The sequence below is a fragment of the Eretmochelys imbricata genome, chromosome 3, assembly GCF_965152235.1.
Source record: "Eretmochelys imbricata isolate rEreImb1 chromosome 3, rEreImb1.hap1, whole genome shotgun sequence".
NCBI classification, from domain to species: Eukaryota; Metazoa; Chordata; order Testudines; family Cheloniidae; genus Eretmochelys; species Eretmochelys imbricata.
Genome location: NC_135574.1, coordinates 20,970,190 through 20,995,584, shown reverse-complemented (window position 1 = coordinate 20,995,584; position 25,395 = coordinate 20,970,190). Strand labels below are relative to the sequence as shown.

Sequence of the window (25,395 nt, the reverse complement as noted above, 5' to 3'; positions counted from 1 at the left end):
CAACTCGTCCGTCCCCATGGACTTGTGCACGTCCAGCTTTTCTAGATAGTCCCTAACCACCTCTTTCTCCACAGAGGGCTGGCCATCTATCCCCCATGTTGTGATGCCCAGCGCAGCAGTCTGGGAGCTGACCTTGTTCGTGAAGACAGAGGCAAAAAAAGCATTGAGTACATTAGCTTTTTCCACATCCTCTGTCACTAGGTTGCCTCCCTCATTCAGAAAGGGGCCCACACTTTCCTTGGCTTTCTTCTTGTTGCCAACATACCTGAAGAAACCCTTCTTGTTACTCTTAACATCTCTCGCTAGCTGCAGCTCCAGGTGCGATTTGGCCCTCCTAATTTCATTCCTACATGCCCGAGCAATATTTTTATACTCTTCCCTGGTCATATGTCCAACCTTCCACTTCTTGTAAGCTTCTTTTTTATGCTTAAGATCCGCTAAGATTTCACCATTAAGCCAAGCTGGTCGCCTGCCATATTTACTATTCTTTCGACACATCGGGATGGTTTGTCCCTGTAACCTCAACAGGGATTCCTTGAAATACAGCCAGCTCTCCTGGACTCCTTTCCCCTTCATGTTAGAACCTCCAACCCATCCAATCCCCCCTGTCCCTTGTCCCCTAACCGCCCCCTCCCAGGATCTCCCGCCCTTAACCGCCCGCTGGGACCCTACCCCCATCCAACCCCCCTGCTCCCAGTCCCCCAACCCCTATGCACACCCTTGCCCCCTGACAGGCCCCCTGGGACCCCACACATATCCTACCTCCCCCCGCTCCCCATCCTCTGACCCTTATCCACACACCCGCCCCCTGACAGGCCCCCCGGGACCCCATGCTTATCCAAGCCCCCATGTTCCCTGTCCCCTGACAGCACCCCGCCCACTGCCCCATCCAACTGCCCCCTGCTCCCTGTCCCCTGACTGCCTTGGGACTCTCCGCCCTTTATCCACCCCCCAAGCCCCCTCACCATGCTGCTCAGAGCAGCATGTCTGGCAACTGCGCCCCCTGGCTGGAGCTAGACACTCTGCCGCACTGCCCTGCTGGAGCACACAGCCCCGCCACACCGAGTGCTGCCCGTGTGGTAGCGTGGCTGTGGGGGAGGACAGACAGCAGGGGAAGGGCCAGGGCCTAGCCTCCCCGGCCAGGAGCTCAAGGGCAGGGCAGGAGGGTCCCATGGGCTGGATGTGGCCCGCGGGCCATAGTTTGCCCACCTCTGAGTTAAACGAAGGCTGCGTTTTCCTGTGTATGTGTAAATGGAATAAAATGCAGCCAGGAGGGAAATGGTGGAGCAATAGATTTGTGGCCATGTCCTGGACCTTCAAAAATGTGCTCTCCGCAACTGGAGATTTGGTAGTGGTAGCAGCTCATGCCAGGGCTTGTAATCAGTGTATTTTAACACATCTATTCCCTGAATAGCCTAAAAGTCTAATCTAATTTACCTATTCATGGGACTGTGGGGGGAGGGGAGGAGTCACAGGGGGACTGCTGATGTCTTTGATAAAGGCTTATTATGCAGTTATGCAGCATTTATTACACGACCATTTGAGGGACAATTGGTACAAGTTCTGGATTTGATCCCATATAATACCGAGCAGTATGGTTTACACTTAGGAGTCTACTCTCCCCGAAATATACTAGGATTTATATATATCAAAATAACAGTTAATGAGAAAATGAAAAATATTACTACCTTGTGGAAGGCAAGAATAAACCTGTTGAAGAAAATTATTACCCCACTGGACTTGTTTGTTTGTGGGATAACATTTAAATAGCGTTCTGTGTCTCTCCCTCAAACACACATACTCTTAGCAGTTTTTCCCAGTCGCCAACTATTACAGCATTTTAAGATATTACTTTAGGCTATGATTAAAACTGTTTACAGGAGAACATCACCTCTGGAATTAAATTTGCATTCACATTACCAGGCATTGTGTTTACACAATGCGAGGGCTACACTTTTTATACATTACCTTGAGGTCTCCATCATCTTCAGTACAAGAGACCCTAGCGTGTCATTGTGCAAGCCTCTAAGTCCAGTTACAAATTTGTAAAAAAGACTTGCTCTCTGCTGGTTCTGCTGGGAGGCTGACAACTTCTGCAGTTCCTGGAGGACCTTCAGCACAGCGTCCCCATGCCGGAAGGATTTGGTATCTGCACTTTCCAAGGAAAGACTTTTCTTTTCCAGTTTATCTAACAAACAGGAAAAGCATTATTTCTTTCTGTAAGCACTGTGATCTCAAACCCCACACTGGGCAACCAGGGATTATGGAGCTGCTCTGGGCTCAGCTAGCCCCACCCTGCCACACTTGCAAGACACAAACAGACTGAAGGAGGAGTTGAAAGGGAGCAGAACAGTTCACTGGTGGAAGACCAGGGAAGAGAGTGGACCTGCAATTTGCAGCTCCTGAGGAAAGGGCTGAGGGAAGGTAGGACCTCTCCCAACAACAACTTCCTGAGGGAAGGGAAGACTGTTAGAGGGCTTTCCCTTCACCCTCTCCCCTGATTCTTGTCACGCAGACAGAAAGCAGAAGATCAGAAGTCTGAAGTGCAGGCAATTCGATGTTTATTGGGGTTAGTGCCAAGCAATCATATTCATAGCTCTACACGCTGGCAGAGTCTGTTTCTCAGTGTTCCGTTCCCAGCTCTGACACCACAGAGCCTTTACCCCGTGTCCCCCTTCCCAGCTCTGACACCACAGAGCCTTTACCTCATATCCCCCTTCCCAGCTCTGATTCCACAGAGCCTTACCTGTGTCCCCATTCCCCTATTCCCCATCCCCACCTCCTCCTCCTTAGCAGGCCCAAATATACCTGGAGTGCACACCCCTAGTCACACCCCTTACAACTTATGGTCCTGTTTTGTTTTCGAGGGTCGTGAGCTGGGGTCTTCGTTCCATCCCTTTTGTACCCCACGGAAGGGGTAAGGAGTGAGTCTGTGCTCTGGCCAAGGCCAGGCCTTTCTTCGGCTTTTAGTGTTTCTTATGCCTCCCTCTACAACCCCCATTGCCCCTCCTAACTGGTTGCTTGACCTTGCCTTGAGATAAGGAGTTGAGGCAGTCTTTAAGTGTGCGCTCATCTATTACATCCCCACCATGCCCAGTAACACTTTAGCTGTATCCCTTATCTTTTCTCATTGTACTAAAAGCCCCATCTGGTTGTGGGAAATGCAACACAGTCTCTTTGTTCATTCTTCTTCACACATATTAGTATAAGATATGAGTTTCAAAATGTCAAACTCAAAATTCTATGTCAGGCTGACAAAGAAGCCTAGATACTAACAAGGACCTGCTTCAAATGCACCGTGAGGGAGAGGCATTTCCTTCTCATTCTCATATGAACTCAGTTTGTTTGTGTTAATTCCCCTTGTGCTATCTGTAGTCTACCCTGACAGGCGAGAGACTGGAGACTGACCTGGCCAGAGGGCCAAGTCACACGAAGAGGCAGCTGCTACCCTGAGAGAGATAGAGAGCACTGCTGTGCAAAGCACAGCCATGAGGAAGTGCCCAGTGCTGAGCTGACCCCCTTCACACCTTCTTCTCACAGACTTCAAACTTTGAACCATAGTGGGGTGGTAGGAAGTTGCCCAGGGAGGGCAGCCTTAAGGAATTCTTGGATGTCAGACCTTTGATAGCCCTCACAGGGCCCTGAGCTGGAGCCTGGTGGAGTGGGAGGGCCCAGGCTCCCCTACACTCCCCAACCACTGCATATCTAAGGGCCTAAATCCTGACCATTAGGCAACACTGCCCACAAGAGCAAGACATCACAGAGACATTTTAGTTTCTGACTCCTTAAAGCATCCTTCCTGTTTAAATAACAGGATCTTTATGAAGTTTTATATAGGTACTGATGTAGCTGAATAGTGCATTTGTTTCCCCATATCTAGAATTATTTCACGTATAGGTGAGTACACACCATTGCTATTTCCTGAAAGTGATATCCTGCTTTTTTTATCGTAGGTGGTTATGCATTTCTTAACAAAGCTAATCTAACTTGATCAGTGGACATGTTTTATGAGGAGGGCATGCTGAGATGGGAAGCCAGAAATGTGCCACGGTGAAACTGAAAAATGTTTCAGTACTGCAGACCTACCTTCATCAAAGTTTCTGCTGTTGATTTTGGGGGTTTCGACAAGTTTCAGAGTTTGCGTGACTTGTGTCATCATACCATACTGATTTCTAGTAAATAAAAGAAAAACACAGTCCTTTAGTTGTGGCTGAATTAGTTGTGCTGAATCCTGCCCGCCATTGCATGGGCAGTAAAACAGGGCAGAATTTGACCTATTATCATTCATTATGACTATTTACAAAGGAAGGGTAACGATATATAACATGCCACCTACTTGTACGAGGAAGGCAGAAACAGGTGTTTTTCTCTGCAGTCTACTTCAGCCACATGCCTTCTCCTTGAATCTACAGTGTATTGACAGGATTGACTGCTGCTAAGCAGGGTGGATAATGGGCTGTTCTGTAAAACATAGTTTGAGGAACATTTAGCATATTTTGTTGTAGTAAAACAAGCACATTTCTGATCGCTATGGTTACTGGGCTACAATATTAACAGTTACAGCACATTGGGAGTGGTGCTGCTGTTTGGTTCATAATTAAATCACATCCTTGTCTAAAGAAAAACTGTGCCAATATCTCAGTTCATATCCTGCAGTCTCTTCACAGCCACCACTCCTGCAGATATCTTGTCCTAAGTGTCAGTGAAGTTATTATGGTGTTTGCCTGAGAATGTACCGTAGGACTGAGCCCTTATAACCTACAGGAAAGGACATGGCCTTATCAGTGCTTAATTTCATAGAATCATAGAATATCAGGGTTGGAAGGGACCTCAGGAGGTCATCTAGTCCAACCCCCTGCTCAAAGCAGGACCAACACCAACTAAATCATCCCAGCCAGGACTTTGTCAAGCCTGACCTTAAAAACTTCTAAGGAAGGAGATTCCACCACCTCCCTAGGTAACATATTCCAGTGTTTCACCACCCTCCTAGTGAAAAAGTTTTTCCTAATATCCAACCTAAATCTCCCCCACTGCAACTTGAGACCATTACTCCTTGTTCTGTCATCTGCTACCACTGAGAACAGTCTAGAGCCATCCTCTCTGGAACCCCCTTTCAGGTAGTTGAAAGCAGCTATCAAATCCTCCCTCATTCTTCTCTTCTGTAGACTAAACATCCCCAGTTCCCTCAGCCTCTCCTCATAACTCATGTGTTCCAGTCCCCTAATCATTTTTGTTGCCCTCCACTGGATACTTTCCAATTTTTCCACATCCTTCTTGTAGCGTGGGGCCCAAAATGGACACAGTACTCCAGATGAGGCCTCACCAGCATCGAATAGAGGGGACTGATCACGTCCCTCGATCTGCTGGCAATGCCCCTACTTATACATCCTAAAATGCCATTGGCCTTCTTGGCAACAAGGGCACACTGCTGACTCATATCCAGCTTCTCGTCCACTGTAACCCCTAGGTCCTTTTCTACAGAACTGTTGCCGAGCCATTTGGTCCCTAGTCTGTAGCGGTGCATTGGATTCTTCCGTCCTAAGTGCAAGACTCTGCACTTGTCCTTGTTGAACCTCATCAGGTTTCTTTTGGCCCAATCCTCCAATTTGTCTAGGTCCCTTTGTATCCTATCCCTACCCTCCAGCGTATCTACCTCTCCTCCCAGTTTAGTGTCATCTGTAAACTTGCTGAGGGTGCATTTGTCATGAAAGAAGTTGCCTGGGCTCAAGCAATTAGGTGTTAGGGCTCAAGTAATGTTTTTACATTCATTATTGATGCAGCAAACCCAGAGGTGCCAGAGCTATGAACCGTCAAGCCTAAAGGTGCCCACACTCAGCCCTGGCAAGCTCTAGCACAAATTAAGCACTGGCCCTTATCATTATGAAGTAATTTGCAATGGTTAGAATAATTTAGACACTTTAAAATAGTGGATGTACTTCACAGTCCTCCTATGGTTACAAATGGTTTAAAGATTTCCATCAAGAACAAACATTAGAAGTATAAGCACGGGAGCATTCGGTACCAGGAACAAATCTTCCAGTGCGTGTGTGTGCACGTTTGCACTCAGCCTACTTGCATGCACAAATACCCTGATCTGCTTCTGAGGATGGGGCTTGTCAAAGGATTTATCTTGGTGCATGCAGAAACCTCAGCATGCACATCAAGCTACTTGCATGCATATGCTGGTTACATACAATGTACATATGCATGTTGGAAGATTTGGCCAATAAAGTTTAATGGGCTATCTAGAAAATCTTGGGCCTGATCTGACAAGGTGCCTCACACCTGACAGTACTAAGCCCATGGGAAAGTGTGATTACATATATATATATATATATATAATCAGTTATTCCCAACTAGTGTCTTAAAAAACCAAACCAAACCAAAGCAAGCAACCAACCAACCAAACAAAAAACCCACATCACTTTGCAGTATTTGTGAGAACAATGTGAAAGAAGTTGAGATGATATTCATTTCCCAAAGTTCAGATTCTTCTATTGACTTCCACTAGTGGCAGGAAACAAAGGCAGAGGGTCAGATTCTGAAGAACTAAAATAATATAATGAAGCACTTTCTTAAATAACATTATGCCCTGCTATACCTACCAGTCCCTTTATGAGGGCAATTGGGCTGACATAGTCTCTGATGGGATTGAAGTTATCGCAGGTTTTCAGGTTTCTATTAATTGAAATAACTGATGCTGTGTTCCCTTTTCTATCCTTGACTTCAACTTCACTGTCGCACTTCCCATATATGGTATCCTGGAGAGCGGAGAAAATTAACATCATTGTTCATGTTACCAAATGAGTTCAAGTCTAGTCTGAAATCCCATTGTCTGAGTAAGAACTTCAGGACAGGGCCCACTTAGTGGGTTTTGCTGCATTTGTTAAAGAAGTAAATTAACTGTTGCTCAGCTTCCTACCATGGAGATTGTTTTTAGGTTGTCTTCTGTTTCCATTGGCACAATAAGTGCTGAGATGATCCCCCTCTTGATGTTAAGAATGTTCATTGGTTCATTCTTCTCTGAATACAGCTGGACCTTCTTCCCATCCTGAGTGCTAAATTTCAGTTCATATCTGCCCCCCAAAAAAACAGTAGGTGTGAGACAAAAATAAAAACAAGCTAGCCAAGAGCTTACCATCTTGATTATTGCCAAATGCTCCATGTACATCTAGATATAGAATTATTCACTTGTATTAATGTGGCTCCCCAAAGCCCCAATCAAGATTGGACTCCATTGTGCCAAGGACTGTACAAATACACACATTCCAAATAATTTAAAACAGCATTTAAAATATTCCCTAATAAATCACTTTCTGCATCTCTCCCTTCCCTTTTTTTCATGAGAAATAGTGAGCTTGGGCTCTCTGCTTATTATTTTATATTGCTCCGTTCTTTCCCCCAATTCTGTATAGTCTGTATAGACTATCCCCAACCATGACTCTACCTGGTATTATTAATTTCTCTTTGAATACTGAGTAGGAAACTACTGACCATTAATACCTCCTCAGTTCTGGTGTATACCGTACACTTAAAGAATAAGATGTTATAAACTTTGAGGACATTCAATGAAGAGGAACAAGAATGATTTGTGGTCTGGAAAACCTAATTTATAGTGACAGGATTAAGGAGCTGAGTCTATTGAGTTTATTGTAGAGAAGGCTAAGGGTAAACTTGATGGATCTGTAAGTACCTATGCAGGGAGAAGATTTCTGATATTAGAGGGCTCTTTAATCTAGTGTACAGATGCATAACAAAATCCAATGGCTGGTAGCTAAATTTAGACAAATTCAGAGAGGAAATAAGATGTGATGTTTTCAAAATAAGGGTAATTAACTATTGGAACAGATTACCATCACTGGAGGTCTTTAAATCAAGACTGGATATCTTTCTAACAAATATGCTTTAGCTCCTAAACCTCAAGTTATTTTGCTGGATGCAAGAATCCCTGGGTGCAATTCTATGGCCTGTGATGTGCAGAACAGGGTAATAGCATTAGGGACATCTTCAGGAAGGGCATTCCATGCATAAAGGGAGGCATTGAAACAAGTGTGAAGGTTCATGTGGAGAAATGGACAAACAAGCAATGGAAGCTGGTTCCACTGGTGGACCAGAGGGGGCAGACACAATAACTTACCAGTGCAGGTAAGTAGGGAGGAGCTAAGTTGGGAAGAACATTAAAGGTCAGTAGCAGAAGCCTGGGCTGTTTGCTTAGGTGGGCTAATGTTACTTTGTGCCGTGTAAGCCGAGCAAAGTAGTCTGAAAGTGGCTGGAGACGTCCATTTGACAACTCCTCATGTTCAGGGGAACTTTCCTCTGGTAGAAAACTCAGAGTGGACTACACTGACTCCTACACCAGCACTCCCCACACTCCTGATATGAGGGAGAGAAGGGAGCAGGCTGTGAACATTCCAGCATCAGAGTGTGGATGGGATGATTTCTGCTACACCCAGGCTTTCAGTGACACAATTCAAGGCTGTCGCCATGCAGCCCCAAATTGTGCCACAGCCAGGTGGCTCTGAATCAAGGAGTTGCAACTAGCTCCCGCTCTCTCAGCATCACAGTTCATTCCCGAGTCTGGGACAGCACTGCCATACATCGCCCCTTCTAAAGGACAGGGCAGGTTGTAAAGTCATAGTCTATCCCGAATTAAATAAGAATGGGTTTGTTAGCAAAGGCTCTAGTAAGTTTTTGCTCACTGGGCCATGGCTCTGGCAAAGTCATCCGAGTTCTTTGACTTTTTCAGGAGACTCTTTCCCTCAGCATCCACACCGAACATCTCTCGCAGGGTACATTGGCTTGTCTTCAGGATGAAGCTACACAGCTGTGGGACCTCCAGCTCAACCTGAAAACATACACAGCATATATCTTCTCCTTCTCTCACTATCACTCCTGCAGAACTATGTGGTTCTTATTTTTAAAGATACAGGAGATGTTCTTAAATTTATTTTTAAAGTAACACTGTGTGCACCGTGCACTTGTATAGCAGTTTTTGTGTGAAGATCGAAGAGTGCTTTAAGTAATCTTACAATATCCAGGTGGAGTAAAGGTCATATAGATTTGTAGAGTACCTAGCATGTAGGGATCCTGGTCTATGACTTGGGCCCCTAAGAGCTATGGAAATATGAATAATTAATAATATATTCCTTATATTAACGATGGGTAAACTGAGAGACAGGCACGTTATGTGACTTTCTCATGATCACATAGTAAGTCAATGGCAAAGCATGGAACAAGTACCCAGGTCGCCTGCTCCATCCATTTCACCAAACTACATATGAATCAATTCCTCACTTCGGGCTGGTAGACAATTTTCAGTTAAAACTATTTTTCAACAGAATGTTGGGTTTTCAATTGAATATCTTTTTTGTTGAAAAACTGTCTGCTTTCCATGGAAAACTGATTTTTTATTAAAAAAATGAATGCTCCAAACCCAAAATACTTCTATTTGGATACGCTGTCTCATGGGAATGGTAGTTTGGTTGGCTCACTTCCCTATTCTCCTCTAAGGACTGGGTTCCCCAGCCGGGTTTTATCTCCTCAGATACACCATGGCCATTCAACTCCCATGATGCACAGCCTCTCCTCACCAATAGGGGAGAATAGTCCAACCAGGGAGCCCAACTTGTAGAAGAAAATGGGAGCACAAGGCATCCAAACTACAACACCCATAAGGCACTGCAGTGACATTCTGGAATAGAAATATTTTGGCTAAAATAGTTTGGATTTTGGCCAAAATATTTCAGATTTAGATTTTTTTTGCCAAAAATTCAAAATTTGCCACAGGGTGGGAGGACCATTTATCCAACCAGCTCTTTCTGCAGTTCTGTTTACACAAGCTGAGGATACAGACCTTAGACTCTCAAATCTTTTTAAAAGAGAGACTGCATATTATCTCTGAAAATATGCACAATGGACCAAGTCCTCTTTGCTCTATTCTGGTCCTACTGATATCCATAGAACTACTTAACTAAGGAAAGTGAGTATGACATGGTCCAACATTATTATAAAGTCCAGAATTATTATTAATCAAATAATATTATAACTACAGCTGGTCAAAAAGTGAGAATTTTTTTGCAAAAACTTTTTTGTCAGAAAATGTTGAAATTTGAAATGGTATGACCAGAGTATTTATGGGTATTCTTACAGTAATGATAATAACATGTGATCTTACTCCCATTGACTTTAATTGGAGCAGAATCAGGCCTCTAATTTATAAGATTTCTCACATATGGAATGTGTCAGAAGTGAGTACATTTCAAGCAGAACAAGCATGAAGATGACTAATGAGAAACACTGAACATTTGCTCCACACCATACTGCATGCTAGATGCAAAGACCAGCAATATTCACTGTAAACCAGCAATCTGCAGTGTGGTCTTGCCATTGGCTTCGAAACTTGTGAAGAAATTTGAGCATTATACAGAGAAGTATTTAGTTACTGGACAGAACACTGTAACACCCAAAAGCTATTTGCCCAGTTACCCAGTTAATGAAGTAATATTGTGAAATGTGACATTTTGAGGAAGTTGGAAGGAGAATAGCATAGGTTATCAGGCTAATGGCCTATGGAGCCTTTCACCCCTAGGATACCAGATCCTGACCCAGGAAGATGATAACTGAAAGTTGTCATCACCTGGTGAGTATTCAGTGTGCTGCATGAAATCAATTGATCAATTAGCAGTCTCAGTTTAGGCTCTAGTGGATAAGTGTTGAATGCTTCTATTGGCAGACCCAGAGGAAAAGCCAAATACTGAATGAGCCATGCACTGAGTTACCAACTCTGCTATTTCTTCTCTAGGAGTAGAAAAGCCTGGTCAGGTTCAAGGTGCATTGGCAGGAGTGAAGAAACTCTGCCAATCTTGCCACTGCCTTTTCTGTCGGAAAATAAAGGGCTTCAGACTTCAGGGCTGTCAAATGTGTGCATTTCACAAGCACTACATTCACTAAATACAAAATGGAGGGGGAAGGGAGATGGAGGCCATAGGAAGTATGGGGGAGGAGTTTCCAATTGTTAATCCCCATGTTGCCCATTATCTTTTTTCTGATTGTAGTCAGTTCTTTCTTCCTCTTTCCTTACCTTGCAGTTAATTTTAGAGCCACTTCGTGAATCTGCTGTTCCTTTCACTCCACTTGCTATTTCTGCTTCATAGGTGTAAATGTATTTTCTGAGATGTTTAAATCTGGTTGCATCTTCTGCAATTAGAAAAACAAATACATTTTTATGAATAGCACAGACAGATGCATATTTAGATCATCACAAGATGATGATCAAGATAGCATTGTGCAAACTGGAAATAATGCCAGAAATGAGGGAAATATTACAATATCCCTATGGCTGATTTCTTCTTTGGTTTTGTACATAAGTTGGGTTTTTTTTAAGATAAATCTATAGAATAGATATGGTAAGTTGTCATTACTTGAAGCCTTTAAATCAAGATAGGATGTTTTTTCCAGAATATGTACTATATTGCTCAAACAGAAATATGTGCTCAAACAGAAATTATGGCCTTGATGCACAAATTATTGGATCCTTTGTCTTGTATTATACAACATGTCAGCTTAGACAATCATAATGATCCCTTCTGGCTTTAAAGTCTATGCATCTCAGATTTTTTTCCCCATTAAGGTCAATGGTAAGCACATTTGGGAATGTAGGCCCCATCGGAAGAAAATGTAAGGGATAAATGAAGCTATGCAAAGGAAAGATAGCAAGAATAATAAAAGGCCAATATGGCTCCATCGGGAGCTCTTTAAAGTCATGGAAATCAAAAAGAAATTCTACAAAAAGTGGAAACGTGGATGAATTGCTAAGAAGGAGTAAAAAGAATAGCCCAAGCATGTAGGGACAAAATCAGAAAGGCTAAGGCACAAAATAAGTTACACCTAGCAAGGGACATAAAATGCAATAAACAGAGGTTCTTTAAATATATTAGGAGGAAGAGAAAGATGAAGGAAAGTCTAGGTCCTCCACTTAGTGGAGAAGGAGAACTAAAACTCATGACATCAGGAAGGCTGACGTGTTTAATGCCTATTTTGTTTCAGTGTTCATTAAAAAGGTTAATGGTGATGAGATACTCAACACAATTAATATTAACGCGGGGGAAGGAATGCAGGCCAAAATAGGGAAAGAACAGGTTAAAGAATGTTTAGATAAATTAGATGTATCCAAGTCAATATGGCTTGAGGAAAACTTGGAACTGTTAGCAATTATGTTTGAGAACTCACGGATGATGGATGAAGTCCCAGAGGACTGGAGTAGGGCTAACATAGTACCTATCTTCAAAAAGATGAGCAAAAAGGACTTGGGGAATTATAGACCAGTGTGCCTAACTTAATACCTGGAAAGATACTTAAACATTTTTTGAACAATATAATTATGAGCACCCAGAGAATAATAGGTTTATAAGGAATAGCCAGCATGGATTTGTCAACAATAAATCATACCAAACCAACCTAACTTCCTTCTTTGACAGGGTTACTGGCCTAAAGGATAGGGTAGAAGCTGTAGATGTGATATATCTTGATTTTAGGAAGGCTTTTGATACAGTCCCAGATAACATTCTCATAAGCAAATGAGGGAAATGTGGTCTAGATGAAATTACTATAAAATAGGTGCAAAATTAGTTGAAAGACCATACTTAAAGAGTCAGGTTTCCGAGTAGCAGCCGTGTTAGTCTGTATCTGCAAAAAGAAAAGGAGGACTTGTGGCCCGTTAGAGACTAACAGGCCACTTTTGGATAGCATCCACTTTGGCCTGTAGGGGGCTGATAGTTCCTTGACCCACCTGGTGTCCAAGGTACGTCGTTATCAGTGGTTCACTGTCAAACTGGGAGGTAATATCTAGTGAGTCCCACAGGGTTCTGTCCTGGGTCTGACCCTATTCAATATTTTTAGGTTTGACAGAATCAATTTTTTTTTATAATTTTGATGGATAATATAAATGTTTATTTTAAGCATTTTTAAAAAAATATTTAAATTTTCACAGTTTTGCAAAATTATGGGTGCTAAACCATTTAAAAAATGGTTTAAATTTGCACAGTTGTTACATGAAATTAAGGGGATATTTAGACAATAATTATTTAATGACATTTGATATTGAGATTTTAAAAAGTTAAAGCATTATAGCTATTAAAATACAAATTGTCAACATTGCATGTCAAAATATACAAAATAAATATCCTTAAATCAAACTCTAATAAATTCTCAAGCAGCTCTTTTCTTACTTTGCCTATTGGTAAATTTAGAATATTATGGATGGGAATATTTTTTCATTGGTTTCTGTGTGTATGGTCAAATTGAAAAAAAATAAATCTAAATCCTTCCAAATTTAAATATTTTTGTTAATGATTTGGATGATGGAGTGGAGAGTATGCTTATAAAATGTGCAGGTGACACCAAAATTGGAGGGGTTGCAAGCACTTTGAAAGACAGGATTAGAATTCAAAATGACCTTGATGAATTAGAGAATTGTTCTGAAGTCAGTAAGATGAAATTCAATAAAGACAAGTGCAAAGTACTATACAAATGCACAGCTACAAAATGGGGAATAACTAGCTAGCCAGTAATAATACTATTGGAAAGGATCTGGGGGTTATTGTAGATCAAAAATTGAATGCGTCAGCTATGTGATGCAGTTTCAAAAATCCTAATATCGCTCTGGGGTGTTGTATGTTAGTCACGGGAAGTAACTGTCCTGCTCTGCTCAGCACTGGTTAAGCCTCAGCTGGACTACTGTATCCAGTTCTGGGCACCACACTTTAAGAATGATGTGGACAAATTGGAGAGAGTCCAGAGGAGAGCAATAAAAATAAGAAATGGTTTTAAAAACCTGACCTATGAGAAAACTGGGCATGTTTAGTCTTGAGAAAAGAAAACTGAAGGGAGACCTGATAATAGTCTTAAAATATGCTAACAGCTGTTGTAAAGAGGACTGTGATCAATTGTTCTCTATGTCCACTGAATATAGGAAAAGAAAAAAAGGGGCTTAATTTGCAGCAAAAAAGATTTAAACTAGATATTAGGAAAATTGTTCTAACTATATCTGTAATTAAGTTTTAGAATAGGCTTCCAAGGGAGGTTGTGCAGTCCCCATCATTGGAAGCTTTTAAGAACATATTGGACAAACATGTGTTAGGGATGGTCTAGGTTTACTTGGTCCTGCCTCAGCACAGCGGGCTGGACTTAAAGGCCTCTCAATATCCCTTCCAGCCCCACCTTTTTATGATTCTATGCAGACAATTAATTAGATTGTTTTTAAAAAGCATGTATTGGGTTTCTTTAAAAGTGGTGTTTGCTTCCTTGCTAACAACAGAGTTCAGCTCAAATTTGTGCAGTCACAATTCAAAGAAAACTATAAGAGCCAATTTGTCCAGGAATTTCACATGGTTGACGTTTACAAAGATAAATGTGGAAATGGAGTGGAAAAAAACAACCCCCAAACCAGAATCCCTAATTCTAATTCTGTGAGAATCTAAAGAACTGTCCTCCTGTCTAAAAGTTTCTATGAGTTTTCTGGGAACATGAGATATTTTTCTGAGTCAAACTCACACCTGAGTTCATGGACTCCCTGGAGTTCTTCCTTTTTATGTTAGCGGACATTTTTTTTTATGTGTACAGGACCCAGATCAGGCCTGTGCACTGTTTAAGTCCTTGAGACAACATCAGGCAGGAGGAAATGTGTTTAGAAGCCTCTCCTAAGAGCTCAGAGGACTTAAGTGGCAGACAGGCCTTGTGCTAGGTCTCTTCACACTGGAGAATTTCACCTATCTGTCCCTACTACCTGCAAAAGAGATTCAGATTTAACAATATTATTATTTATTATCTGTATTGTGGTAGCGCCTAGGAGAGGAGCCCTAGTCATGGACCAGGACCCCATTGTGCTAGGTGCTGTATAACACAGAACAAAAATGATGCCACGAACAGCATACTGAATTCTGCTTACAGATAAAATGAAAAATCAGTGAGGTTACGTAGATGTAGATGAAAGCAGAATTTCCTTCACTGTCTCACAGGGATATGAGATCTTCCAGTGGCAGGCCTGGAAATTGTGGGCCAAATTCTGTTCACAGATAACTGCCATTGTGTCTGCAGGCAGAACTGGAAACTAACCCTGATCCTCCTTGGGAGGAAGGAAAGTCAACTTCATCTTGGCGTAAGCACACATACTCCAGTGAAATCAAGAGTTTTGCCTCTTTATGCCAGCACTGTGTTTGGCTCAGTGAAGTGTATTATATTCTCAGCCATGCTCCTGTAACACATTTTATCATGTCAGCAGGGAATATCTCAATAGAATCTGGTGGGATTTTGACTGCTTTCTTTATATTTTGGTACAAGAATTACGCTGTAGAGGGGAAAAGAGAGATCTTAAAAGCAAGCTATACATCTTAGAAGAGGAATATATGAGACGGACTAAGCTGTGGAAGTGCGAACTGAATAATTTCAAATCAGAGAGCCAAATCCTCAGCTGGTGTAAATCAGCATAGACCTGTTGAAGTCAAGCTGTGCCAGTTTACACCAGCTAAGGATCTGGCCAAGAGTTTACTCTGACATCATTGGGGTTGTAAATGAGAGTAGAATTTTGCTGTAGGTATCCTCTTTTTTCCTTGGATTTCCAGAGTCTGTAAGCCTTACCTATTTTCCCTTTGATGTCAAGTATTTTATTTTAGACACCATTAATTTAATTATTAATAAATATGAATATGATAGCAATAAATACTTAATATGATATAGTTTTCTTCATCCCCAATGATTTAACTAATCTGATCAGACAATTATATTAATTACAATCATACAAACAGTTTGAAGGCTATCCATGTAAACTTCAGCTATCTTACACTCCACCATACTATAATTGTTTGTATACTTTCATCAGTTCTTACAATACCGATATCTGTTGTATTAATTCTAGGAGACATAATTTCTCTCCAACTACTGCTTCATTTCCAGTGTTTAACATGAACCTTATCTGTTATAAAAGGAATAAATAATGATGAAAATAGTAAATAAAAATAAAGTTGAGAAATTGACAGTGAAACCCAGAAAAAACTCTCTGAATTGTCTCAGATGGATGAATTAATCCTGATCACCTGTAGATGGTGCTAGAGTGTCAAATAAGAAAAAGCAAAAGCTTATCAAAGACAAAGATCAAAACAACTCATGGACACTGACCCTCCAGAGGAACGTTCTGTATCCAAGCAAGCTGTCAGGGCCAACCAGGGTCCATTACAAAGGTTGTGCATAAAGTCAGCATTTCCTGTTACTTGACTAGGTTGGTTTAATAAATTATTATCCCGGCTGACAGAGTTATTGACATAAAGTATTCTGTAGGTATTTAGTTAGCTATATGAGTCAAATACTTGGGTGTAGCAATAACCGAAAGGAGTAAATCAGGAGTGAGATTACCAGTGTACATTGAAATGAAATGCATACGATTTCCCTGTTAAATCTTCAAAGTTAGAGAAAGGGGACTTCCAAAATAATGGATCTTGAAAATCAATCAAGCAAATAAATGTGGTATTTCTTTTTGGAAAGTTTTTTAAAATTCAAAGCGATAATCATTGCTTTTCAGGCTGATGAAAAGTCTTAAAATTCATAGGGCTAAGTCCCTGAGACCCTGTAATTCCTGAAGTCAACAGGAGTTTTGCCTGAGTAAACATCTGTTTTAAAGGAAGAGATATATGGAAATGGAAAACCAAAAACCAAAAACCTGAACTTTGGGAGGTATAGTCAGTTAAAACAATAGTAGAGCAAAAGGAATACAAAGGGAGAACCCTTACTTGAACAAGCTGGATTTCCATTTTCAGGCCCATCTTCTGTAAAAAAGCAAAGCATAAAATAAAACTTTTACAAATGATTAATATCAAACAAATAAAATATGTAAAAAATAAACTATTCATATGTACATTCTGCATCACAGTCCAGAGATGGATATGCAGACACAGTGGGGCCTCACTAATTTGTACTAACAATTAAGGGCTTAGTTCTGCAAACACTGAGGTAAAAGGCAAAATTCCCATCTACTTAAATGGTAAAGTCGAGCATTAAAAAAACACTGCAAATGACTGAATTTTGTGAATTAGCAAGCAAGGGCCTGATCCTCAGATCACTGAACTCAGTAGCAAAGTGCTCCTTGATATTAATGGTGTATGATCAGGCACTAAATGTACAACATAATAATAAAAAGAATTGTTGATAGATGACAAACAGACCAAATGCATCACAGAATATGCTTTCTTTACGACACTGAAAATTCTAGGTTAGTTTTAAATTATGAAAATATTGAATAGTAGACTAATAACTGTACAGCGGTAATATTTCCTTTGTAAAAATAATGATAGTGTTGCTATATGAGACCTCTGTACAACTCTCTGCTATTACATCTTGACTAAGAAGCAGGGAGAGACCTCCGTTTTTGTGTCTGAATTATAAAATTTGTGGACTGGCGAAAAGTAGATAAGTAAGAGGCAGCTGTATTGATGACAGAGGGTAAACATATTTGTTGAAAAAGGTGTTTAATTTAATCGATATTTGGATTGCATAAAGCTATGCATTCACTTAAGGTTAGTTTGAATACTGAGACTTTATTCTTCCATGCACCCTGATTCAAAGCCCACAGTCCTTTCTTTGACTTAACTGATCAGACTCATATTGTTTTGTATTAGAAAAAAAGTTACTTATTTCACATAATCTAATAAAAATAACAATACTAGTAACAATATATAGGACCAAATACATCCTTAGTGTAACTCCGGTGAAGTCAATAAAGGCACATTGGGGGTGAATATTATCATTACCTGCATATAGGACCAGATCCTGCTAAACACCCATTTATTTCAATGGTGAAGGATTAAACCCATAGTTCTATCCTCCTGAAGGATCCCAAAACATTTTACAAACTATGGTACCATTGAACAATCTAAACAGACACTCCTAGGCCAGGAAGGAGTTATCTTACAACTCTACCACACCATGTTCATTTTTTTCCCCAAATTATACCAGGTCTATCTTTACTGAACTGAACCAAAATTACTACAGAGCTACTGTCATCTTTTAATACAAATCACTATTTTACATACAGTGCCTCCTACCAGACACATCATGTTTTATCACTCATATCCCATCACACTTGCAGTAAAACATATTAGCAACACCCACACAAAATCTGCAGAATAGTATAAAATGTCTCCTCGCAGGTGAGCAATGATCACTGTAAAGAAAAGCAGCTAGGCAAAAATAAAGGACGATGATACCACTACACTTGTCAAATAAATTAAAAATAAACCAGAGAAATGGTGACATTTCCAACTTTTCCTTTATGGACTTAATCTGGATCCTGCTATTAGGACACACTCCCCAAAAGGGAATAGATTTCATATTTCCCATCCTTGGCTTCTCTGATTCTGTGATTCATAGTCCCATAGATTTTTCCCTCCCTGATATTTTAATAGATTTTCACATAAAGCTGCAAAAAGCTACTTACGAGTGAGCACATCACTGCTGAGCAGCAACAGCAGCAGCAGCCAGAGCTGCAGAGGGCCCATGGTGAGCACCGGACCCTATTGCTGCTGTCCCCTCAGTTCTTCTCCTTCCTCCCTTCACCTCCTCTACCCAAGTTTCAGGGAGAGAATGAGCCTCCTCACTTGGCCCTGCATTTATATAGTCTGTTGCAAGCAGCTGAGCCAAATCGTTTAGAAAGTTCAGAGCAAATTGCAAAAGGTCCAAAGGTTAGAGTCCTGGATCCTCTTTGCAATGCGGCAGAAGGCTCAGCCTGGGCTGCTGAGGCCCCAGCATGCAGAAGAAGACTGAACATTTATCTGTAGTAAATGATTGTGCCACTTCAATTGTATTTTTCGGTCTTTAACTGACTTTTAACAGCAGAAGATAATATTACAACAAAAGGGGTTTCCTCCTTTTAGCAAGAAAAAAAGTAAATCATGTAAATTACTGCTGGGGCAAGCTAGCACTACAGAACTTTGAATTAGTATGGAGGCAGAGAGCTTGAATGGTACTTATACATGAGAGCAATTAGATTATTGTGCAATTTAGGCATCTTCTCTTTACTTAATGTGAACATGCTGTCATGTGCCCAGAAGAGGCAGTACAATCAATAAAAGAAAAGGAGAACTAGTGGCACCTTAGAGACTAACCAATTTATTTGAGCATAAGCTTTCATGAGCTACAGCTCACTTCATCGGATGCACACCTTTTCTTTTTGCGAATACAGACTAACACGGCTGTTACTCTGAAACGTGTCATAGAACAATCAATGTTACTGATGCCCTTTGTAGGGCAAAAATTTCCTTCATACCTTGCTAAAAAGCAGATGCATTTCAGACAGGCTGGTAATATCCAGGCACGAGAGGCCATATTAAATGCTGGGATTAGAAAATTCAGTATTCTTGCTGGTTTCAGTTAGCCCAGATTTTTAGAGATCATCGCCTTGTTTGGTAACAACAACAAAGAAATGAGAGGTTTCAGAGTAAGCAGCCGTGTTCGTCTGAATCCGCAAAAAGAACAGAAGTACTTGTGGCACCTTAGAGACTAACAAATTTATTAGAGCATAAGCTCACGAAAGCTTATGCTCTAATAAATTTGTTAGTCTCTAAGGTGCCTCAAGTACTCCTGTTCTTTTTAAAGAAATGAGAGGTAATGATAAGAAATGATCATTATTATTCAGAGAACTAAATGAAGGAAATTGAAAACTGTACAGTATTCATGAACATTTAAGTGTATATTAGAGCTGGTCAAAAATCAGGATTTCCATCCCATAGGGAATTCTAATATTTGGGGAAAAATTCCCAAATCACTATGAAAAGCAATTTTTTTTTCAGAATGGAAAGTTCCCAGAAGTTCAGTTCAGTAATATCAAAACATTTGATTTTGACATTTCTGTCCACAATGAAAAGTTTTGACATTCCCAAATCAAAATATTTCTTTTTGTTTTGTTGAACCAAATCAAAACATTTATTTTTAGCTTGGATCAACAGTAATCTGGGTGCCCCTAAACTGCCATGGTGCCTCATGGGAGTTGTAATTCAGGTACCTCATGACTTGACTCATCTCTGTGGGGTAGGCTCTGTTGCTAGATTAGTCTCCCATGATGCACCATGTTCACATAACTCTCATGATGTACAATGTCAGTTCAACCAGAAGGTAGGCAGTGCATCATGGCAGATATAGTTCAGCCAGGGAGCCCAGCCCTTCCTTGACATCTCTGGGGTTAGGATTTCATCTAAAGGCACTTGGATGGGCAAGCCATTTTGGTCAGACCAGAAATCTCATAAGAACAGACTTTCTTGTGAGAATTCCCTCTCCTTCCGTGATTTGGGTTGAAAATACCACAAGAACAACATTTTTGAAGGATCTGATTGTATACAAGTATTTGCCTCCCTCCTTTCTTTCTCTTTCTTTATTTGAGGAAGAGGGTGTGACGGGTTGGATCACAGAAACCCCCTGGGAGCTGCCACCTGATGTGCCAAGACTACTTCTCCCCCTGCTTTCCTGTGCACTGAGCTTAGGACTTCAGTGCCCTGCCTGGTTTGAGCCAGACCCGCTAGCCTGCTGCAAGCCCAGACCCAGGTCTGAACCACGTCCCCTAACAGCTGTAGGCTCAATTGAGAGCAGCTTACAGAAGTGTTCCTTTCTTTAACACTCAGATGCCCAACTCCCAATGGGGTCCAAACCCTAAATACATCCGTTTTACCCTGTATAAAGCTTAAATTGTTCGCCCTCTATAACACTAATAGAGAGATATGCACAGCTGTCCCCCCCCCAAGTATTAATAAGTAAAAAGTGATTTTATTAAATACAGAAAGTAGGATTTAAGTGGTTCCAAGTAGGAACAGACAGAACAAAGTGAATTACCAAGCAAAACAAAATAAAACACGCAAGTTTAAGTCTAGTACAGTAATAAAAACTGAATATCGATTTAATCTCATCCTTAGAGATGTTTCAATAGTTTCTTTCACAGACTGGACACCTTTCTAGTCTGGGCACAATCCTTTCTCCTGGTACAGCCCTTATTCCAGCTCAGGTGGTAGCTAGGGGATTTCTCATGATGGCTGCCTCCGCTTGTTCTGTTCCACCCACTTATATATCTTTTGCATAAGGCGGGAATCCTTTGTCCCTCTGGGTTCCCACCCCTCCTTCTCAGTGGAAAAGCACCAGTTTAAAGATGGATTCCAGTTCAGGTGACAATATCACATGTCCTGTGAGACCCCAAGCCTTCATTCCTCCCAGCCTAACTCACAGGAAGGCCTGCCTGCAAACAGAGCCATCCACAGTCAATTGTCCTGGTTGATGGGAGCCATCAAGATTCCAAACCACCATTAATGGCCCACACTTTGCATAACTACAGTAGGCCCTCAGAGTTATAATTTATATTTCATTTAGACAAATCAGATGATTAGATTATAAGCTTTGTAATGATACCTTACAAGAGACCTTTTGCATGAAGCATATTTTAGTTACATTATATTCACACTCATCAGCATACTTTTATAAAACCATATAGAGTGTGTCACACAGGGATGGGAGGTGACTGATGCCAATCTGCAAAGGGAGAAGAAAGTCCATATTTCAAACTGAAGAAAGTGGAGTCTGAGGACAACACTGATGTCCAGAGCTGTGTTGGTGATAGTGGGAGGAGGGATGGTTTGAGAAGGTCACTCCAGCTGGGAGGAGTCTCTATGCACCTGAGGGCTGGCTCCAACTTCAGCCATGGTATACGAGGAAGGAGGGAGCAATTAATGCTGTACCAATCCTAATGCTAGATCCAGGAGACAAGGGAGCCCTCACTAACCCTTAAACTCTGCCCTGATGCTGGCATGAGCTCTATGGCACTATCTTAAGCCTATTTCAATAAATAGGAGTCTTCCCATTAGCTTTAATGGGCTTTGGGTCAGGCCCATCTGAGGCAAATCTTTGCTCTGCTTGCTGACTTTTCTTCCCTAGGAGTGCTGTTCTTCTTCTTTATCCCACATGGCTGGGGAAGGAAACCCACTTAGGCCATGATGCCCCAGTTGGGTGGAGTGGCATATTGATGAGACAATATGTACTTTGAAATAACAGTGAGATCATACCTCATATTTCTACACAATATAGACGCAATCTTAGTTTTAATAGTAAATACACAGGGGGAAATTACGGAACTGTGAAGTGCAGATATTTAGGAAGCATCTGGCTCTGGGTGGTTCCCTTCTTTTGCTCTTAGGAGAGAAGTAAGAAGAGGGAAAGATTCCCCCGCAAAAAGAGAGAAGAAAAGTTAGCAAGTAATTAAGTGTAACTGAAAGGAGCTGGCATGGCTTATGGAGGAAGATGTACTATTAAGTCTGGTAAAATCTGTTAGACAGAATGCTAGATCTTCAGTTAGTACATGTCTATATCAATGGAGTTAGGGCAATTTATACCTGAGGATCTGACTGTTATACTTTGTGGAAGACAGGTCTCAAGGCCCTCATAATTTGAATCTTTAAAACGCTGTCCAAAAACATCAAAAAGTTGTCTCGATAGACCCCAGTGATCTGTTTAGACTGAAGTCCTCTAATGTTTACATGTGACCAGACCCTAGCAAGGAGATTATCATGTGGACCCACCTCCTTTCCCATTCATAATTACATGGACCATCTTCTATCTATTTTAGGCACCTTCATAGCCCTCATTATCAGAGTACTGCACAGTCTTTAATGTACTTATCCCCACAATAGCCCTGAGTGGTAAAGAAGTGCTATTATCTTCATTTTACAGATGGGGACCTGAGGCCCAGAGCTAAGTGACTTGCCCAAGGTCACACAGAAAGTCTGTAGCAAAGCAGGAATTTGAATCCCTGTCTCCCAAGACATAGTCTAGTGCCCTAGTCACTGGCCCATCCTCCCTCACCGTCATACTCATATAACATTCCTGGGGCATCTTCTCCAAAAGCTTACATGGAACAGTAATATCAGGAAAGAATTGAAGGTTTTAGATACCTTTTAATGTAATTTAACCATTAGAAACAAGAAGGAGGAACTAGCACCACGTGACCAGCCAGAGATCACGCATACCACAGTTGGGGAACATCTGCATTAAAATATTTTACACTCTTGGTTCATCTGTTGTTGTTTTTTATCTTAGATAAGAGGCAGGGAGACTTTTTTTTGCTAAGTTATTGATGAAATATATGAAAGAGAAGAAGAAAAACAATTATCTTTTACGTGGCATTACCAGAAATGTTAGCCATAATGAATGAAACATTAAGAGATAGAGAGCAGATTTCAATGCTAGGTGGAGACTGAACTTTAAACAAAATATAGAACTGGTTATAAATTCCTGTAGCTTTTGTCATTACTGGATGATGAAGTGCTACCTACTATGCTTGACTCTCTGAGGAATCAGAGAGCAGGTAGTTAAGGTTAGTAGTAAGGATATCAATAATCTTTCGCTTATAGGTTGCCTTTTTACAAGCAACCTTAGTGGATACTAGTCTCAATTCAATTCCTAGAGGACAGAAGCTGGCAGCATAAAAAAACATTATTGTAACTAGCACTACTTTGCATTCCCACCAGAGGCCAAGGATCAAAGGGCCATGGGAAGTGAACTGTCCTTTCATCCCCTAGAGAGGTCCCTAGCTAAACTGAGGACTTATGCCCTGATTCAACAAGGTTGTTGACTCTAGGCATGTGAATAGTTTCACTGAATCATGGGGCTTGCTCCTGGGCTTAAAGTTACTCATGTGCTTAAGTATTTTGCTGATTCAGTTATTTAATTTTAATCGTTACATAATATAATAATTATATCTAGCCTTTATATACAGTGTAACACTACACATCAGGAAACTGCAGCATTTTGTAGCATGTAGTATGCATGTAAATAAAGTGAGAGGCATCAATAACATACATTTTCATTGTGATAACTCATCTAAAATGTGCCACAACCTTATTAGCGATTCCTTGATATGTGTTTACTGTAGAAGATGTCTTTTCATATGGCCTTATTATTAATGCTTCAGTGATAAACAATAGAAGGCTACAGAAGAACTCACCATGTTGAAGTAACTTTATTTGTGAGGCCACTACCCTCTCCTCCTTCAAATCCTTCCTAAAGACCCCTTTTCTGTTGTGATGCCTACAAAAGATTATCCAACCAAACATGGCTATATTGAGAGAGATTATTTTTTGCATGTATTTTTTTAAAAATAACGTTCAGCTGGTTTTGAACCATCAAGTTGTGAAATAGACCCGCTTGATCTATTTTTTGTTACCATTGTCTTCTCTTCTTTTTTGAGCCTGATCCAACACCTTTTGAAGTCAATGGAAGAACTTTCACTAATTCATAGATTTTAAGGGCAGAAGAAACCATTGTGCTTATCTTGCCTGACCTCCTGCTTGAGGCAGGCCATAGAATCTCACCCAGTAATTCCCGCATCAAGCCTACCTCTTGTTATTTAGCTATAAAACATCTTTTAGAAAGACATTGGCTTGATTTAAAGATTTTAAGCAAGGGAGAGTCCATCACATCCCTTGATAATTTATTCCAATGGCTTACTGCTCTCACAGTCAAAAATTTGCATGTTATGTCTAGTCTGACTTTGTCTAGATTCACCTTTCAACCTCTGGATCTAGTTATGTCTTTTTCTACTAAGAAATCATCTGCTATCATAAATCTTTGTCCTATGTATGTGCTTATAGACCAGAAACAAATGATCTCTTAACCGTATCTTTGATAAGCTAAAAACATTGAGCTGCTGAAATCTCTCACTAGACGGCACATTTTCCAGACCTCAGATACTTCTTGTACCTCTTTTTTGAACCATTTCTAATTTTTCAGCCTCCTTTCTGAAGTGTGGACACAACATTCCTGTAATAGTCTCACTAACACTATATACAGAGGTAATAGCACTGTCCTACTCCTGTTCAGTATTCCCCTGCTTATACATCTGAGTAGCAGTATTAACCCGCTTAGCCACAACCTCGCACTAGGAGCTCATGTTCAGTTGGTTATCCACCATGACCCCTAAATCCTTTTTTCAGGATCAGTACTTTTCAGAATGCTATCTCCCATCCTGAAAGTGTGGTCTTCATTCTTTGCTTCTCGATGTATGACCTTGCTTTTGACTGTATTAAAATAGATATTGTTCAGCTGAACTCAGCTTATCCGGAAGTGCTGTCTAATGGACAGGACACAGGACTCAGGAAACTGGTTTTATTGCTGGATCAGTCACTAGCCTACTGGGTGATCTTGGGCAAGTAATTGCAACACTCTGTGCCTCAGTTTCCCCATCTGTAAAATGTGGTTATTGGTACTGACCTTCTTGGTAAAGTGCTTTGAGATCTACTGAGGAAAAGTGCTAACAATTTTTATGATTAATGATCATTATTATTTTATTTTATTATTATTAACATGTAATTCAGATTGCTT

At 40.8% G+C, this 25,395-nt stretch overlaps 1 protein-coding gene across 1 annotated transcript in view; it reads right to left on the bottom strand.

Annotated features, from left to right (window-relative positions):
- APOB (apolipoprotein B) overlaps nt 1-18,542 on the bottom strand; it is a 49,202-nt gene extending 30,660 nt beyond the window's left edge. Inside the window, exons 1-9 of the mRNA XM_077811461.1 lie at nt 18,482-18,542; nt 16,779-16,814; nt 11,081-11,196; nt 8,700-8,845; nt 6,923-7,076; nt 6,606-6,761; nt 4,337-4,461; nt 4,087-4,172; nt 1,969-2,188 (exon numbers count right to left, since the gene is read on the bottom strand). Coding sequence (XP_077667587.1) covers nt 1,969-2,188; nt 4,087-4,172; nt 4,337-4,461; nt 6,606-6,761; nt 6,923-7,076; nt 8,700-8,845; nt 11,081-11,196; nt 16,779-16,814; nt 18,482-18,542 — 1,100 coding nt within the window. The remainder of the gene's footprint in view (nt 1-1,968; nt 2,189-4,086; nt 4,173-4,336; nt 4,462-6,605; nt 6,762-6,922; nt 7,077-8,699; nt 8,846-11,080; nt 11,197-16,778; nt 16,815-18,481) is intronic.
- Between the last annotated feature and the right edge of the window lie 6,853 nt (nt 18,543-25,395).